The 20686-nt window shown below is 39.3% G+C and overlaps 1 protein-coding gene across 1 annotated transcript; it reads left to right on the top strand.

The window, feature by feature from the left end:
* The first annotated feature begins 4318 nt into the window (after positions 1-4318).
* On the top strand, positions 4319-15321 carry LOC117994739 (CTD small phosphatase-like protein 2-B). The gene is made up of 12 exons (XM_069507928.1): positions 4319-4859; positions 5340-6018; positions 7178-7665; positions 8393-8578; positions 9269-9337; positions 10159-10260; positions 10914-11006; positions 11710-11808; positions 12508-12656; positions 13053-13158; positions 13600-13707; positions 14992-15321. The coding sequence occupies exons 2-12, from the start codon at positions 5364-5366 to the stop codon at positions 15055-15057; spliced, it is 2121 nt and encodes a 706-aa protein (XP_069364029.1). The 5' UTR covers positions 4319-4859; positions 5340-5363; the 3' UTR covers positions 15058-15321.
* The last annotated feature ends 5365 nt before the right edge of the window (positions 15322-20686 follow it).

Here is a 20686-nt window from a genome sequence, read left to right as displayed (position 1 = left end):
GCAATAGTATCGATAGGATAAATACTATTACATAAAACCCGGCCAAGTGCGAGTCAGGCTCGCGCAATGAGGGTTCCGTACTACAGTCTTATTTTTTCGACATTTTGCACGATAATTCCAAAACTATGATGCATAAAAATAAATAAAAATCTGTTTTAGAATGTACATGTGAAGACCTTTCATATGTTACCCCACTTGATATAGTCACTCACTTCGAAAGTTGAAAATACTAATTATTAGTTCATGACCACAATTTTTTTTTTGTGTGATCTTACCCTAAATTCACGGTTTTCAGATTTTTCCCCAAATGTCAGCTATAAGATCTACCTACCTGCCAAATTTCATGATTCTATGTCAACGGGAAGTACCCTGTAGGTTTCTTGACAGACAACAAAGTGATCTTATAAGGGTTCCGTTTTTCCTTTTAGGTACGGAACCCTAAAAATAGTATCGATAGTATCTACCCCCCTATCTACCAAATAAAATAGCCTCAACAGTTCAACGGTTACAGAAGCGGACTGAAAATCCGAAAGGTCACCGGTTCAAACCCCACCCGTTGCACTTAGAGGATGCCCGCGACTTCGTCCGCGTGGATTTAGGTTTTTAAAATCTCGTGGGAACTTTTTGATACGAAGTCGCGGGTATCAGCTAGTAGGCCATATATTTTTTTAGGGTTCCCTACCTTAAAAGGAAAAACGGTACCCTTATAGGATCACTTTGTTGTCTATCTCTCTGTCTGATAAGAAACCTACAGGGTACTTCCCGTTGACCAAGAATCATGAAATTTGGCAGGTAGGTAGATCTTATAGTTGATATTTGGGGAAACATCTGAAAACCGTGAATTTGTGGTTATACATCACACAAAAAATTTAAATTGTGGTCATAAATTAATAATTAGTATTTTCAATTTTTAAAGTAAAATAATCATATCAAGTGGGGTATCATGTGAAAGGTCTTCACCTGTGCATTCTAAAACAGATTTTTATTTATTTTTATGCATCATAGTTTTTGAATTATCGTGCAAAATGTCGAAAAAATACGACTGTAGTACGGAACCCTCATTGGGCAAGCCTGATTCGCACTTGGCCGGTTTTTTTTTGAGGTACGGAACCCTAAAATTGATATCAATCAATCAGCATGTTTGTGTCCACTGCTAGACATAGGCCTTCCCAAGAGCGCGCCACCACACACGATGCTTCGCCTTCCTCATCCACCCACTTCCTGCTATCTTGCTATCTTGTCAGTCCAGCGGGTTGGAGGTCGTCTCACACTGAACACGTCTGCCCCATCGGTGTCAAAAACGATATCTTCACTATATATAAAAACTAGCTGATCCCCGCGGCTTCGCCCGCGTAGATTTAGGTTTTTAAAGATCCCGTATAGCCTATGTCACTCAGGAATAATGTAGCTTTCTACTGGTGAAAGAATTTTTAAAATCGGTTCAGTAGTTCTAAAGATTACCCCCTACAAACAAACTTAACGACATTACCTCTTTATATAATATACAACGGGCCGTGCAGCAGAAATCGTAATATTTTAATTTCGCCATAACTTCAAAACCAAACGTCCAATTTTAATCATTCAAAGACCAAATATTATCTCCATAAACTGTTCTTAGTGATGAAATCATTTATTTTGATAAGGATTAATAGCATGAGTAAAATAAACGCGTTTAAATGTAGTCCAAAAAAAATTCAAGATTTTTAAATAAAAAAATGGTTGCTGTGCCTCACTCGACATAGATGGGTATAGTGTGTTGCGGACTTTTTTGTAGATATTTATAAGATCTACAATTAATTAGAACATTTTATGGTTCTATCTTTTATAGTTTAGGCAGCGTACGCAAAATAAGTAACTTTTCTGGTTGATTTTTTACACCTTGTGTCCGAAAAACCCAAATATCTTACGGAACCCTATTTTTTTCCAAAATAAAATATAGCCTATGTTACTCGTGGATAATGTAGCTTTCGAATGGTGAAAGAATTTTTAAAATCGGTCCAGTAGTTTTTGAGCCTATTCAGTACAAACAAACAAACAAACAAACAAACAAACAAACAAAGTTTTCCTCTTTATAATATTAGTGTAGATGAATCACTAAATGTGTTGCTCATCGCAAATCTCGAGAACAGCTGAACCGATTTCGCTAATTCTTTTTTTATAATATTCCTTGAAGTACGAGGATGGTATTTACAGAGAGAAAACTTTTTAAAATTGCCTGAAAAAGAATCGACTGTTAGGCGGTACGAAGTTCGGCGGGGCAGCTAGTAAGTAATAAAACATAGTATTGTCACTCCATGGTATTTAATGTATCCACCCACTGGCTGTTGACTTTAACAAGTCGTTTACAGTTCTCATTCACAGCATGCAAGTCTCTCCTCATGGCCCGTAGATTCTCCAAGTTGACTCGCAGACTCGCATTCAGGGCAACTATCGTTTCTATTTCTTGTTTCAAATCCGATATTGACTTCTGCAATGGAAAAATAATTTGATTACGTTTAGTAGGGTACTAGCTTATGCTCACGACTTTGTCCGCGTGGACTACACAAATCTCAACCCCCACCCCACTTTCACTCAAACCCCAATTTCACCCTCTTTTTTTTACCTTATTAATTTTACAGAGGTCTTACATATTTTCTAACTCGCCAAACTGGTGGGCCAGTTTGTTGGCGATGTATGTATCTACATAACTTACTACTAATTAGGGGTAGAATTTCCAAAAATCCTTTCTTAGCGGATGCCTACATCATAATAGCTATCTGCATGCCAATTTTCAGCCCAATCTGTCCAGTAGTTTCAGCTGTGCGTTGATAGATCAGTCAGTCAGTCACCTTTTCCTTTTATATATTTAGACTAACTGATGCCCGCGACTTCGTTCACGTGGAGTAAGGTTTTTAAAAATCCCGTGGGAACTCGTGGAATTTTCCGGGATAAAAAGTTTATAGAAAAAGTAGCCTATGTCACTCTCCATGTCTTCAACTATATCCATGCAAAAAATCACGTCAATCCGTTGCTCCGTTGCGACGTGATTGAAGGACAAACCAACAAACAAACACACTTTCGCATTTATAATATGGGTAGTTATTATACATGGAGCATGTGGACTAGTTGTTACAACGCATAACAATCAATTGCGATAGTTTTTTTTTTTGTTTTATTCAGATACAAGTTAGCCCTTTTCAGCAATATCGCCTGGTGGTAAATGATGATGCAGTCTAAGATGGAAGCGGGCTAACCTGGAAGGAGTATCGCAGGTTTTATACCCATGCCACTTTTGGTTTCACACGGCATCGTACCGGAACGCTAAATCGCTTGGCGGCACGGCGCAGCTTTGCCGGTAGGGTGATAAGTAAGAAAGAAGAAAGAAAGAAAAACGTTACTCAGCATTAAATGCCATGTCTTGCACTAGTACAAAAACATACAGCGCTGGTTTTCAGTAACGTAAAGTAACTGGCCACCTAAATTTTAGGTCGTCTTGAATTTCCAAAAACTTCGCAATGCTGAGACGAAAACAAAAAGTCAAAGTTTTAAGACCACAAAACAAACTTTTACCTCACGTTTAGACGAGGTTACAGATGCACTGGACATTTTAGTGACTCATAAACACGTAAAATAGTAGATAATCTATGAAGTGAAATCTGAATTATCTAAAGTGTTTTGCCGTTAAATCTCAATAAATGAACTCAATTCAATTTTAATTTTTCGACACAATTTCGATTTTCGGCGGTATTTTCTTTTTTGCACTTTGCCGTTTGACATCACCGGTTTGACATTGACACTAGTTAGCATTCTTTATTCAGGTTTTCCCGCCCTGGGTTCTAGTCTTTTTGAGCCTATTTCATATGATTTTGTTGGTTTTGTTTTAATAAAATAAAATGAAACTTGTCGCAGAAACTCATTGCGGAAACTGTTTGACATAACTTGTTGTGGAAAATTATTATTGAAACTTGTTGCTGAAACTTGCTGCCGTAATTTGTTACCGGAACTTGTTGTTAAAACTTGTTGCTGAAACTTGTTGCTGAAACTTGTTACTGAAACTTGTTTTTGAAACTTGTTGCCTATAAATGTCTACTCTTTTCGGTTTATCTACACGCAAGTATCCGTCCACACGCTTGCTGTTTGCTGTTTTTCGTTTGGTGCGGGCAGAAATGTAAAATATTACATTCAAGTTTCTAGAGTCAAGTCTGCAAGATCTGCAGTGCCTCTGAGTGCAGTGCTGACTGACACTGAGTTTATCGAGTATCGACGTTTTCAGAGCAAAAATAAAACGCATGCGCAGTTCCGCAGCGCCATCTGAAGAAAAAAAAGACACTTTCTACGAAAGGTAAAGAATCGCCGCCATTTTGACATTTGTTTGGCTTTGTGTTTATCAATGCACAAAATATCGCCTAAATTACGTGATTATCCCGAAGCGCATCCATTTTCCCATCAAAAAGTAGTTCCAGCGATGTGTCGAATGAATAAAACTGTACGCATGAGTGAGAGTGTTAAATGATAAGCGGCGCACAAATCAATAATTCAGCACCGCCGCTTTTTTATTTTTCGGGATAGTTATTCTGTGATTATTTTAGTATTACAGCGATTATATCGATCATGAATGTTTGTTTTGTGGTTTTCGGTGTGTTTGAATCATATTTCGGTGAGAAATAGTTCGTAAAAGTGTTTATATTTGTCCCGATAAAAAGGCGCGAAGGCTGCCGCGCCGATGTTTTTTTCGTGATCAAGTGCGAAATATTTCATACACTTTCAATGCGTAACTTACATTTGGAAAACACTAATAGCAATGTACAAATATAAACTGTTACATCATTTAAAAATTATATGTGGAGTAAGACTTAACTTTCTAATGCTATAGAGTTCAAGTAAGTATATAATGCTTATATATTATTTATAGCTGATAGTTAATAATTAAGTAATATATCAAATGTTAAAGACTTATATTATGAGATACTTAGAGTAGATCAGTATCAGTAGAACAAAATACTTATCTGCTCGGTGAAAAAAAAGTAAAATTAAAAAAAAAAGCCCAAGTCAAAGTAAGCTCTATAAATATGTCTTAATGTCTGTATAATATACAGAAGTTTATTATTATAAAAAATATTAAAACTAGCTGATGCCTGCGACTTTGTTGATTTAAGTTTTTATAAATCTTGTGGGATAAAAAGAAGTCTATGTCACTCTCCCAGGTCATGCATAAAATCACATCGATCTCTTGCTCTGTTGCGACGTGATTGAAGGACAAAACAATAAACCAAAAACAAACACACTTTCGCATTTATAATATGGGTAGGTAGTGATAATGAGTTGTTAACAAAAATATTAAAGTATCAAATTTTCTGCAGATTAAGCATCTTCTTAAACTTGCGATGCGGTTAAGAAGTAGAAAGAGGGAGCGACCGCTCTCAACCAGAAACACACAGCGGGTGACGAAATCCAAACAGAAACAACTAAAAACCATTCTGAATAACAAATCAACCTGGAAAAAGATCTTAAAAGCGGACAATGGGCTGGTCCCCCGACCTCATCTCCATTGCATCACTAGATCTCAAAAGAATTTGGACTTAAAAACCAGACCGGTAAGAACTAAAACCGCTAAAAGCATGGAGAAACCAGTGGAGAATAAGACTCGGGGAAAACCTAAAGAGGAACCGAAGAAACCAATATTCCAAACGGTGGTACGGAGTTCTAATAAAGATATAACGTGTATAAAACCACCGAAGACTCAAAACGATAAGGTTTCAACGACATCGAAGAGCAAACTTAAAGATGTACGGACAACTAAGAGTGTTCAATTAAGGCAGAGTTCGTTAAACAGGGAGCTGAGGAAGACAGAGTCAGTATCGTCAGCGTTGAGCTCGCCACGTAAAACCAGGAGGATGGACAAGCCAGATAAATCGGCTTCGTTGAACAGTTCACCGATACGTAAGATACGGCAGATGGGGGGGGTGCCTTCGTTGAAATTGAGCAAGATTGCAGTTAGTTCTACCAACGAGAGCCCGAAGAAGAAATTAAAAGCCAAAAGTAATGTTTTTATTTTTCTTCTAATATATTTTTAGGATTCCGTACCTCAAAAGGAAAAATGGAACCCTTGCAGGAACACTTTGTTGTCTGTCTGTCTGTTTGTCTGTCGGTCTGTCTGTCTGTCAAGAAACCTACAGGGTACTTCCCGTTGACCTAGAATCATGAAATTTGACAGGTAGGTGTAGATCTCATAGAAACATTCAGAGAAAAATCACACAGAAAATTAAATTGTGGTCACGAACTAATAATTAGTATTTTCTTCTAAGTAAGATAACTATATCAAGTGGGGTATCATATGAAAGGTCTTCACCTGTGCATTCTAAAACAGATTTTCATTTATTTTTATGCATCATAGTTTTAGAATTATTGTGCAAAATGTCGAAAATATACGACTAGTACGGAACCCTCGTTGTGGGAGCCTGACTCGCACTTGGCCAGTTTTATATTTTTTTATTGTTATTTCTAAAGCTCCAGTTGTGCCCGACCAAACCAACAGCTTCCCGGATGACAATGACATCACAATGTATGAACCACACACAACCACCTTTGTGGACTTTCCAATACCAAAAACGGAATCCGACTCCGAAGTGGAGTCGTCCGAACTGTGTCTTCCCAACGACTGTCTCAACGATCGATGGCTATAGCTGACGATTTGCCAAATAGCTCTTCTTCCTCCTTACCTTATCTCACGCTACGTGGGGTCGGCACAACATGTCTTCTTCTTCCACTCACTCCTGTCATTTGTCAAAGATTACTAGCCAACGATTTACCAGCAAGGCAGGTTTGCAGGACTTGTACAGATACTAGATCTGATATATTTCTACGGCTTTAGTCACGTATCCAGTCGACGTTAGCCCAACTAGTTTCGAACCCACCCGGGGTCCTTTATCAAGGGGTCAGTTCGCGCACGCGTCGCGTATAAGATATCACTCACGATAGTTTAAACGGATTCTAGATCTGTATAAGTACCGCAAATTGCTATTGCGCTGGAACCATGTCTCATTAACATGGAAATGACGTCGACCGAAATAAAAATATATCATCTTTTTTTTTCTTTTTTCGACCATCAGCTCGAAACTTCAGCCTAGTGCTGACGGCACTAAAATGGCGGCTCATTAGCAATTTGCTGGACTTATTTTTTTTATTGTTATTTCGATAGCTCCAGTCGTTCCCGAGCAAACCAACAGCTTTCCAGATGACAATGACATCACAATGTATGAACCACACACAACCACCTTTGTGGACTTTCCAATACCAAAAACGGAATCCGACTCCGAAGTGGAGTCATCCGAACTATGTCTTCCCAACGACTGTCTCAACGATCTGATGGCTATAGCCGAATGTGCCAGGTTGATCACCAACGATTTGCCACATAGATTTACCAACGATCTACCAGCAAGGCTTGGCAATTTGGCAAACGATTTGACCAACGGCTTGGCAACGGAAGACGATGATATCAATTTATTAGCGGACAGAGCAGCTAGAGTCATGACAACAGATAGAGATAGAGAAGAGAGGAAGTGTGAGAAGAAGTTGCAGAAGAGAAGAAAGTCTAGCAATGATCTGGAAATGCATCAGCCTACTTCTACGACTGATGATTTGGATTCGTGCGGCGATTTTTTGAATTCAGCTGAGAAATATGTGCAGGTATGTGATACTTCATATCATCATCATGATCAACCCATAGCCGGCTCACTACAGAGCACGGGTCTCCTCTCAGTCATCATCATCATCATCATCATCAACCAATAGACGTCCAGTGCTGGACATAGGTCTCTTGTAGGGACTTCCACACGCCACGGTCTTGCGCTGCCGCCATCCAGCGGCTCCCTGCGACCCGTTTGATGTCGTCCTTCCACCTAGTGGGGGGTCTTCCGACGCTGCTTACGGTTGGTCGCCATTCCAGCACCTTGGGACCCCAACGTCTATCGGTTATACGAACTATATGCCCTGCTCATTGCCACTTCAGCTTCGCAACCCGTTGAGCTATGTCGGTTACTCTAGTTCTCCTACGGATCTCCTCATTTCTGATTTGATCACGTAGAGGAACTCCGCACATAGCTCTCTCCTCTCAGTATGTGAAGGGTTTGACCATTTTCGGTGGAAGTGACGTATGAAAATGATATTGTATGACTTTACTGATATTCAGAGTTAACTGAAGAATCCCTTCTATAATATACAGTACACGGCCGAAAGTAATGTACATCGACCTTTAGAAGGAGATAGCAGAATTGTATAGCGTTGTCCCTGTCGTTGAGACCGACAAAACGTCATATAGGTATGAGTGACAAAGACAACGCTCTACAAAGCTGAAATGTCATTCTAAAAGGCGATGTACTTCCGGCCGCGTACTGTAACTATCTCTCTCCCACAGCCGGATTTTGTCTCAATGCTAGAGCAGGACAGCTACGTCCGGGATGCAGAGTGCGAGATATCATCTACGTGTGGCGACGCGCAGGGCACGGCTATAGAAAGTTTGGAAGCCCTCTCCGCTCGGAGCCCTAGCTCTGGTTTCCTTGCAGAGATCAGCCAAAGCCTGGCTTCGGAAGCTGCTGGATGGGTGAGTGATTCTCTTTCTCTCTCCAACAGCTACACTTGCCTATATGCTAGAGCAGGACAACTATGTTCAGTACGCAAATTGTGAGTGTTAACATATAAGTAGAGTATATATCTAATCGTGTGGTGCCCCCCCCCCCCCCCCCCCGCTCTCCCGATTTTCTAAGTCCCACCCGAGCGAGGGTCTGCTAGTTACACTAGATTTTTAGGGTTTTTAGGGCGTACCTCAAAAGGAAAAACGGAATCCATATAGGATCACTTTGTTGTCTGTCTGTCTGTCTGTCTGTCTGTCAGTCGTTCAAGAAACCTACCGGGTACTTCCCGTTGACCTAGAATCATGAAATTTGGCAGGAAGGTAGGTCTTATAGCTGGCTTTAGGGGAAAAAATCTGAAAACTGAATTTAGGGTTAGATCACACAAAAAAATTAAACTCACCTGTACATTCTAAAACAGATTTTTATTTATTTTTATGCATCATAGTTTTTGAATTATCGTGCAAAATGTCGAAAAAATACGACTGTAGTACGGAACCCTCAGTGTGCGAGCCTGACTCGCACTTGGCCGGTTTTTTTAAAGTTCCGTAGCCAAATGGCAAAAAATGGAACCCTTATATATTCAGACTTATAGATTTTCCTTTTAGATGTCTGTCTGTCTGTCTGTCCGTCCGTATGTCACAGCCACTTTTTTTTTTCAGAGTGCATCCGACGTGGTGGTGGACGAGAACTCCCTACATTGTCACGATGAGCCAACACCTGACCTAGAGGTAAAATGGCTATACAACTTAACAGTTACGGTTCCGTACTTCAAAAGGAGAAAAGGAACCCTCGTAGGATCACTTTGTTGTCTGTCTGTCCGTCGTGTCAGTCAAGAAAACTTGTAGGGTACTTCCCGTTGAACTAGAATCATGAAATTTGGCAGGTAGGTAGGTCTTACAGCTGACATTCGGGGAAAAATCGAAAAAACCGTGAATTTGTGGTTACATCACACAAAAAAAATTAATTGTGGTCATGAACTAATAATTAGTATTTTCAATTTTCGAATTAAGATAACTATATCAAGTGGGGTATCATATGAAAGGGCTTCACCTGTGCATTCTAAAACAGATTTTTATTTATTTTTATGCATCATAGCTTTTGAGTTATCCTGCAAAATGTCGAAAAAATACGACTGTAGAACGGAACCCTCGTTGCGCGAGCCAGACTCGCACTTGGCCGGTTTTTTTTGTCCATAGCTTCTAACTTCAATTCAGTAAGACCTTGATATGTTTGCAGGCAGTCGAAGCAGTGATAGCCTAGTGGTTAGGACGTCCGCCTTCTAATCGGAGGTCGGGGGTTCGATCCCGGGCACGCACCTCTAACTTTTCGAAATTATGTGCGTTTTAATTAATTAAATATCACTTTCTTTAACGGTGAAGGAAAACATCGTGAGGAAACCTGCATGCCTGAGAGTTCTCCATAATGTTCTCAAAGGTGTGTGAAGTCTACCAATCCGCACATGGCCAGTGTGGTAGACTATGGCCAAAACCCTTCTCACTCTGAGAGGAGACCCGTGCTGGGTTGATCATGATGGTGATGATGTTTGCAGGAGGAAGCGGCTGCGGTCATATCTTCGTGCAGCGTCCGCTCCGACTGCGAACAGATATCGTCTTGGGCGGATGCGTTTGATCCTTACTTATTCATCAAACAGGTACGCTATATACCCTATCCCAGTAAAGAAGTAACTATAGCGATCTCTGTCACGTAATCCCATACAAACGATAGAGACAAAAATATCAGTGGGTGCTAACCATTTTGAGTCACCAACCAATCACAAACTAAACTATTATTTTCTAATTGTCAGCCGTTTGCAGGGCTGTCACATCGGAGTCATGAACAAACTAGCTTAGGCTCGCGACTTCGTCAGTGTGGACTACCCAAATTTCAAACCCCTATTACACTGTCTTAGGGGTTGAATTTTTAAATCCTTTCTTAGCGGATGCCAACGTCATAATAGTTATCTGCATGCCAAATTTCAGCCCTATCTGTCCAGTAGTTTGAGTTGTGCGTTGATCAGTCAGTCAGTCAGTCACCTTTTCCTTTTATATATTTAGAAGATTCTTTACCACCTCATGCCTCCCACGGGTATCACGTTATGTTGTTTTTTTATTATTATTTTGATACAAGTTAGCCTTTTACTGCAATCTCACCTGGTGGTAAGTGATGATGCAGTCTAAGATGGAAGTGGCAGTTTTTATTAATCCCATACCCCTTTGGCTTTGCCGTTAGGGTGGTATCTACTATCTAGCCACGGTCGAAGCTTCCCGTCAGAGTGTTTTGTTAAAAAATCGTATTATTTCACAGCTACCCCCATTAGAGACGGTGGCAACGGGCGCTCTGCGGGCTCGCTACCCCGCCTTGCCGCTCAAGACTAGGACCAGCCCCGACTTCAGTCTGGTAAGTTCATCCCCAAAATTAGACTTCTGCGCAGGTGCAAACTGTGATAGCCTAGTGGTTAGGACATCCGCCTCTCAATCTGAGGTCGAGGTCCCCGGGCACGCACCTCTAACTTTTCGGAGTTATGTGCGTTTAGGTAATTAAATATCACTTGCTTTAACGGTGAAGGTCTATACATTGCTGTCCCCAATTCTGTAAAAAGTCAAGTCCCCAATTCTGTAAAAAGTCAATACATTTTTGTCCCCAATTTTGTATATATTTTTGTCCTCAATTCTGTATACAGTGGCACCGATTCCGTTGTCTTTCTCTAAACTAAATTTAGAGTATCTGCATCCTTTTCTTTTTAACAAAGAAAAGGATGCAGATACTCTTCTTTTCTTTTCTTTTCTTTTCTTGCTAAAAAGGGACAGAACGCGACATGAACTTTACATTTAAAGACTCTAAATTTTAGTGCACGCTATAAATTTAAACAGTGGCTCGCGACTGTGCGCTAAAATCACGGGGTTTACCATCTAAAAATAAAATTTAAAACTGTCAAACTGTGTCTGTCCTTTTCATATTACATTAGTAAGAAGAGTATGCGACTACTCTAAACTTAGGTTGTGCTCAGAATCAGTACCATTATATACATTATCCCTAGTTTCGTAAACAGTCAGTACATTTGTTGTCCCCAATTTTGTAAACAGTTATACATTATTTGCAGGTGTTGGATCTGGACGAGACGCTCGTGCACTGTTCGCTACAAGAGCTTCCCGACGCGAGCTTCCATTTCCCTGTTCTCTTCCAGGATTGCCGGTATACGGTAAGGATCTTATACCCATTCATACTAATATTTATTTTTTATGGTTCCGTACCTCAAAAGGAAAAAACCGAAAACTGTGAATTTGTGTTTACTTCACAAAAAAAAATTTAAATGTGTGCATGAAAAATTAGTATTTTAATTTTCAAAGATTACCATACCAAGTGGGGTATCATATGAAAGGGCTTTACCTGTACATTCTAAAATAGATTTTTATTTATTTTTATGCAAAATAGTTTTTGATTTATCGTGCAAAATGTCGAAAAAATACCTGAGTACGGAATCCTCGGTGCGCGAGTCTAACTTGCACTTGGCCGCTTTTTTTTAAATAATATTAGACAAATTCATCATGATGACTAAAATTGCCCGTTACTTTCGACGTGATTTTTGCTTGGGTATAGTTGAAGACTTAGAATGACATATTATGCTACTTTTTATCCCGGAAAATAAAAGAGTTGTTACTACGGGATTTTTAGAATGACATATTATGCTACTTTTTATCCCGGAAAATAAAAGAGTTGTTACTACGGGATTTTTAAAAACCTAAATCCACCTAAAACCTTTCTCATTCTGAGAGGAGATTTGTGCTCAATAGTGACCCAGCAATTGATTGATGATGATGACAGTGTTGTAATCGTCATTGTTGACGGTCGCGACCCCTTCCATTAATCCGTTTTTCACTGTAAAAGTATTTTTTCGCAGGTCTTCGTACGAACGCGGCCGCATTTCGCCGAGTTTCTATCGAGGGTTTCTCGTCTTTACGAAGTGATTCTATTTACGGCGAGCAAGCGGGTGTATGCTGATCGACTTCTAAACCTTTTGGATCCTGCACGACGGTGGATTAAATATAGGTAAGGGGATGACACCGTGACATAAATATGACACGCTGTGACACGAATAATGACACATTGTGACATGAAATTGACACATTGTCTCATGACATGTTGTGACATGAATATAACACGCTGTGAAATAAATGTCTCGTGACATCAGACATGGATATGACACGCTGTGAAATAAATGTCTCATTGTGACATCATACATGAATATGACACGCTGTGAAATAAATGTCTCATTGTGACATCATACATGAATATGACACGCTGTGAAATAAATGTCTCATTGTGACATCATACATGAATATGACATGCTGTGAAATAAATGTCTTATTGTGACATCAGACATGAATAAGATACGTTGTGACATAATTCGCGTTAAAAATTCCAACATTGATGTTATTGTTTCAGATTATTTCGTGAACACTGTCTGCTGGTGAACGGCAACTATGTAAAAGATCTATCGATCCTAGGGAGAGATCTACGCAAAACTGTCATCGTCGATAACAGTCCGCAGGTATGTCCCCGCGTATCTCTTGGATCCTCGAAAAATATACAGGTCTATCATTTAGTCAGATCATCATTTTAGTAGACAATAATTTATCCCCAATTTTTTAGTCTGTACATTTTGTCCCCATTGTGAACTGTCTACATTCTAGTCTCCAATTCTGTAAACAGTCTATACATTGCTGTCCCCAATTCCGTAAAATCACAATACGTTTTTGTCCCCAATTTTGTAAACGGGCTATACATTTGTTGTCCCCAATTTTGTAAACAGAATATACATTTTTGTCCCCAATTCTGTAAACAGAATATACATTTTTGTCCCCAATTCTGTATACTACATACATTACTGTCCCCAGTTTTGTAAACAGTTAATACATTTGTCGTCCCCAGTTTTGTAAACAATTATACATTGTTGTCCCCAATTCTGCTAACATTACATTGCTGTCCCCAGGCCTTTGGATATCAGCTGGAGAACGGCATCCCCATAGACAGTTGGTTCGTGGACCGCAGCGACAATGAACTACTCAAACTACTGCCTTTCCTCGAACATTTGGCCACTGTGAGTATTCTTACACTTATAAATACTATCTGTCCCGGCTTACTCACGTGTGTAGTCGACGTTAGCCCGGCTAGTTTCGAACCCATCCGGGGTCCTTTTTCAAGGGAGTCCGTCCGCGCACGCGCCGCGGTTTTGACTGCGGGACGCACGTGCCGCTGCCCGTAGAGCCCGTTGTGAGGGTGGCTGGGGTGGGGGGGGGGAGACAGCTGCCGATCGTCTCCCGACAGTTCCTGCTGTTCTTCATCACTGGAACTGTCACCGAAATCCAGGCACGCGGAGCTAATGGTGTCCCGTCCCACGACTGATGCCCTTGTCTTAGCGTCAAAAAGCGGTTTCCACGCTGAGGGTAGCATCCATCCATTGTCACGATTGAAATTCGGGTGGCGACTAATTTCGATCGCTTCCCGTATCTTCCGCGGTACTAGAAATTCTTACACTTGTTACTATTTTGACGACCACCCTGGCGCAGTGGTGAGCGCTGTGGTCTTGTTAGTGGGAGGTCCCGGGTTCGATTCCTGGCAGGGGTTTGGAATTTTATAATTTCTAAATTTCTGGTTTGGTCTGGTGGTAGGCTTCGGCCGTGGCTAGTTACCACCCTACCGGCAAAGCCGTGCCGCCAAGCTATTTAGCGTTCCAGTACGATGCCGTGTAGAAACCAAAGGGGTATGGGTTTAATAAAAACTGCCATACCCCTTCCGGGTTAGCCTCTTAGACTGCATCATCACTTACCACCAGGTGAAATTGCAGTCAAGGGCTAACTTGTATCTAAATAAAATAAAAACGAATACTAATACTAATCCATACTCCATACTAATCCATACTAATATTATAAATGCGAAAGTGTGTCTGTCTGTCTGTCTGTCTGCTAGCTTTTCACGGCCCAACCGTCCAACCGATTTTGATGAAATTTGGTACAGAGTTAGCTTATATCCCGGGGAAGGACATTGGCTACTTTTTATCCCGGAAAATTAAAGAGTTACCGCTTCCCATGGGATTTTTAAAAACCTAAATCCTCGCGGACGACTCGCGGGCATCATCTAGTCTAGTAGTTAATTAGTTATCAACTAGGTTATGCTCGCGTGGACTACACAAAATTCAAACCCCTATTTTACCCTCTTGGTGGTGGAATTTTCAAAAATCCTTTCTTAGCGGATGCCTACATCATAATAGCTATCTGCATGCCAAATTTCAGCCCGATCCGTCCAGTAGTTTGAGCTGTGCGTTGATAGATCAGTCAGTCACCTTTACCTTTTATATATTTAGATTAATTATTTAAATTTGCAGAAGGACGACGTCCGGCCATACATCCGGGACAAATACAAACTATTCAGCTACCTGCCGCCCGACTAAACGAGCTTAACACATCATCATGATCATTCAAACCGTACTAGATAACCCACCTACACGTTTACAAAAGTTTCACCAAAAAATGTCTATTCAGATTCTGTTTAAGAGGAAGGATAGCGTTGGCGTTTTGTACTTTAAAGTACGACAAAAATGGCGCTGATTCTAGAGTTTTTCGCTAAACTAAATTTAGGGTATCTGCATCCTCTTCTTTTTAATATTGCTAAAGAAGGACGGAACATGATTTTTACATTTAAAGACTCCAAATTTTAGTGCACGCTACAAATTTAAACGATACGCTCGCGACTGGCAGCTAAAGTCACTAGGTTTGACGGCTCTAAATTTGACTTAAAACTGTTAAACTATGTTTGTCCTTTTCATATTATATTAGTGAGAAGAGGATGGGAATGCTCTAAAATTTAGTTGTACTCAGAATCAGTACCAATGTCGACTTAAGGGGGATGCTTTTCAATGCGGCGGTAAATATAAAATGGTGGGATGAGTCTTTTTGTTACTGAAACGAAATGAAAATACGCTTTTTGTACACCGATTGTATACCGACCAACCTACAGACAGACAGACAGGCAGATATCAGTGATCTTATAAGGGTTCCGTTTTTCCTTTTGAGGTACGGAACCCTAAAATACTACTTTTCCCCTCCGCTATTATAAGCATTGCATCCCCCTTAAATAATAAAATGAGTAAATGAATAATATTTTAAACGCTAAAATATTTTATTCGTCGTAATAAAAATGATTAAAAACATTTAATTAATTCACATTGATTTGATTATAATACTTATTAATTAGACTTATTAAAAGACGCGATTTGTTTAAAAACTTTGAAAACATGTGGGTGGTTTTAATTATTTTTTGTTTAATAAGTATAGGTACATTATTATTAATAATCATAAATATGTTATAAGAATAAATTACGGATCGGTATTAATTTTTGAAAATGAGAAGAATTATGGTTATTATTATTTAGGGCGAAAAAATTTAATTATAGAATTATTATTACTATAATATTATAGATTAATTTATTGGAAATCGACAGTTAAAGGTTGTCGCCCACTGTGTCGGACCGTGTTTTTGTCAAATAAACTGTCAAAGTATTTATATCAAACTAGCGACCCACCCCGGCTTCGCACGGGTAGCCTATTACAATTTTCGTAGGGATCTCTAATTTTTTTGAATATAAAAAGTAGCCTTCTCTGGTGCAAGATTTTCCATAATCGGTTTAGTAGTTTCAGAGACTACTACAAACCAACTTTACCTCTTTGTAATATTAGTATGAAATAAATTGCCTTAAGCAAGCAGTCTTTTTAATGAGGTAGTAAACCTTGAATATTTTCGACGTAGTAGGTACTTACTATCAATGAACAGTAAGCCGGCAGGAAATGTTATTCATCGACCTTTAGAAAGAGATTTCGGCTTCATAGAGCTTTGTCTCTTTCTCTGTCACGTTTGTCGGTCTCAAAGACAGAGACAACGCTCTACGAAACCGCTATTTCTTTCTAAAGGTCCTAGAAGTATCCTGCCGGGTACTGTAGGCGAGTTGACATTGCCAACGCTGCTTGGCATTAGCTAGTTTAAGATAATAACAAACAATTTGACAGGCCGATCAGTTTTGACATGATCCTATTCAGTGAGCGTACACCTTAATAAAATTATATATAAATCCCGCAAATTGCTAATGCGCGTAGCCGCCATTTCAGTGACGTCAGCACAATACGATTTTTTTAAAAGAATATATATATTTTTATTTCGGCTGACGTCAAAATGACGTCATTTCGATGTTAATGAGACATGGTTCCAGCGCAATAGCAATTTGCGGGGCTTATACAAAAATCACTTAGGGCCGGTTGTTTCAAACCATTGGTCTTCGTAAGATCCGTTCGTTAAAATTTAACGGACGTAGACGAACTTTAACTGTTCGTCATTGTTATTTTGGTTGCGAAACTAACCCTAAAAATTAACTTACTTCTCCGTATCCTTTTCTTATTTCATTTTAAGTATATTAAATTATATACATAGTTATTAATATTGCTACTTCGCATTTTAAACACTTTTTCTTTCTTACAAAATCTTCAAAAAAACTATCATTAAAAGCTTTGAATTAAATTGATTCCATTATAATTTGTAAATAAAATATTCCGTTTGTAAGAAGTATGAAGTTACGAACTGATTTGACGATCACCAATGGCGCCAGCACTGGTTAACGTAAACGTAACTTTTTAACGAACTTTAGCGCTAATAGATGCTGAATCAACGCTTTTTCTTTACTTACGTTCGTTAGCGCCATATTTAAAGGTTACGTGTCCGTCAAAGTTTGTTGAAACAACCGGCCCTTAGACATTAAAACTATAATACAATACATTGAAAATAGTTAAGTCAATTTCGAATTATGAACGCTAACATTTATATTTTTATTATTCTGTGATGGTTTTTCATAATATAATTATTGTGTTCGTAATAATTTTTATGTGTATAGCTTTATACAAAAATATACCATCTCGACTTGTCGCGAACTACAAGGCCGTCATTCAATTTAACGTCCGCCGCGCTTTGTATATGCCCAAGCCTTTAAGATGACCGTGACCGGCAAACATCTTGAGCAAAAAGTGGCGAAGTGGGGGGGAAATTGATGCAGAGTGGGAAGCAAGCACCCGCGCGGTAGAAAGCCCCTCGCGGCCACATTCAAAACAGCCGCCATAAACATTAAAAAGTGTTATTTCTTGTACGATGGTACGGAACCCCTCGTGTACAAGTGCAACTCGCCCTTAGCCGATTTTTTAATTTTTGCCGGTCATTATATCCCTGCGGACAAACTACGGAATACTCATTAAAACATATTCTATTTTTATTTATATGCTTTGTACGCAAAAATACAAAAATAATGTCATTCTTTTATGTGCCACAGAACCGCCCACAAGGAACTCAAGAACTCAAAAATACATAATGTATTTTTGAGTTCTTGAGTTACACGAGAGTGTAACGGCGGATATTAAATATACCTATAAAAGAAATTTATTATTATCATTATATTATTTATGCAATCATGTCCTTTAAATGTTATTAAAATAAGTTTAGATACCTTACGTCTCCTGTTTATTAGAATATTATAATGATTTATTTGCATGAAAATACAGTTCTTGCAATTAACGAAGACGGGTGAACCTTATTTGCGGTTATTTCGTATGTACACGGGCAGTGCGTGTGCTCACATGTGCAAGTGTGCGTGCATGTCGGACCAATCGGTCGCGAGCAAGCGCTCGCTAACGCACACATTTTAGCGTACCTTAGTGTACCTTACTTATACCGATACGACTTATAGCACTACTAGGCTCTCTTGGCACTTGAATGACATTGACAGGGGGCGCTGTTGGAGAACAATGCTTAGAATATTCAAACAAGAACAAGTGTCCCCCTTGACGGCAACGTTAGTTCCGGTTTTCGCCACGCGTCAAGATAGCCTTGTCGCACTGTAAACACAAGCATGAGCCACTCGTCCTCGTGAAACTAAAATAACTATACATGGTGTACTTAGAACGGTAGCAAAAACTTAGCGCTGTTGTTATACTACCTAAACACAATCTAATACCAGTAACCATTTGCCTTATAATTGTAGTTTTAGTGATCTAGTATTTTTTTCAAACCCGGGGTCAATGCCCCGCTTACGACGCGGCACCTATCTACGCAACGTTTGTTGACCTCTAGCGTCAGCCAGATGTTTTATTTGCAATACATTGCGAACTTTAAAAAAAATACAGGATTTTAAAAATCGCGTTTTTTGTGGTATCTTATCATATCAGTAATATTAGTACTATGACCTCTCTTTGTTTTTTCTAGCGATCTAATAGCATCATACAGTCATTATGTATTAGTGTTGTCATAGTTAACGCCCACTCAGCCAACCCGGTGCGGGAAGCGCGGGACGTCCCCCCGCCTTATACCCCGATTGCCATCTCAACCTGTCGCGTACTATACTTCTATATAAGTAGCGGGTGCTATTTAATTATAAGTTTTTTTGTATGTCCGTCTATGTTATATGAAATGAATAGCATATTATCATCATCATCATCATGATCAGCCCATCGCCGGCTCACTACAGAGCACGGGTCTCCTCTCAGAGTGAGAAGGGTTTTGGCCATAGTCTACCACGCTGGCCATGTGCGGATTGGTAGACTTCACACACCTTAGAGAACATTATGGAGAACTCTCAGGCATGCATAGAATAGAATATGTTTTTATTCAAGTAGACTTTTTACAAGCGCTTTCGAATCGTCGGGTAGTTTTAATTTACCACTGGTTCGGGTGCAGGTTTCCTCACGATGTTTTCCTTCACCGTCGAAGCATAATATACAAAAGGTAAATTTATTGCAAATTGGGAGGAAAAGTGGTGAGAGTGAGAGGTCGAGAGGACCTTTAATTTTGCTGTATATGGCTATAATTGATGATTGTAGTAGGACTGGAATTGTTTGTGACATGTTTTTAATATTTGTGAATCTTGTTACAATTTATCGTTGGCATATCTAATAAAATAAAATAAAATTTTTCGGTGGTATGTGCGTTTTAAGTAATTAAATATCACTTGCTTTAACGGTGAAGGAAATCATCGTGAGGAAACCTGCATGCCTGAGAGTTCCCCATAATGTTCTCAAATGTGTGTGAAATCTGCCAATCCGCACTTGGTCAGTGTGGTGAGTTATGTTCTAAGCCCTTCTCACTCTGAGAGGAGACCCGTGCTCAGTAGTGGGCCGGTGATGGGTTGATGATTATTTTGTAACATTTCTATTCATTTCATATTAACGATTTTTTGTAATTACGTATATAATGATTTTTATTATTAGATAATATTAGTTTTATTATCGATTATTATCAATGATTCAAGCATTTGTTTTTACTTTTATATCTAACTGGCTTTTTGGAGGTATAAGTCCCGCAAATTACTAATGCGCGTGGCCGCCATATTAGTGACGTCAGCACTAGACTGAAGTTTCGAGCTGATGGTATATTTTTACTTAAATATACGTCAAAATGACGTTATTTGGATGTAATGAGACATGGTTCCAGCGCAATAGCAATTTGCGGGACTTATACATATTTTGTTTGTGTTATTTTCGATCGATCTCTGTCAAAATAATTATTATGATCCAAAATATTTTACGAAAAATTATCTCATATTAGCTTTATTTGAGGGCAGCAAAAAATACGTATGTACTTAAAAATATGAAACAATGGTGCCGATTCTGATGTCTAAAGTGATGTGTGATAAAGGGCTTTGAAAAGTTTTGGCCTGCCTACTAGTCTGCCATTTTTTTCCCCCAAAATAGCGGCTTAAAACCTATATTAATCAATAGCTGATTCCTGCGACTTCGTCCGCGTGGATTTACGTTTTTTAAAATCCCGCGGGAACTCTTTGATTTTTCGGGATTGTTGTCGTTGCTTGATACCTACAATATGAATTCACTATGAACACTTCCTGAATCTTGATAACTCAGGCGGGCAGTAACCCTGCAGCATCAGGATTAAGGAGTTGAATCCAGAATTTTTTATGTGACCACCACGAAAACTTTTTTTATTGATTTAAAAAAAATATTGCAAATCGGTCCAGAAACCTCGAAAAAATCGAT

The sequence above is a fragment of the Maniola hyperantus genome, chromosome 27, assembly GCF_902806685.2.
Source record: "Maniola hyperantus chromosome 27, iAphHyp1.2, whole genome shotgun sequence".
NCBI lineage: Eukaryota > Metazoa > Arthropoda > Insecta > Lepidoptera > Nymphalidae > Maniola > Maniola hyperantus.
Note: the sequence above shows the minus strand (reverse complement) of the source record. Positions and strands in the feature narration are given on the sequence as shown.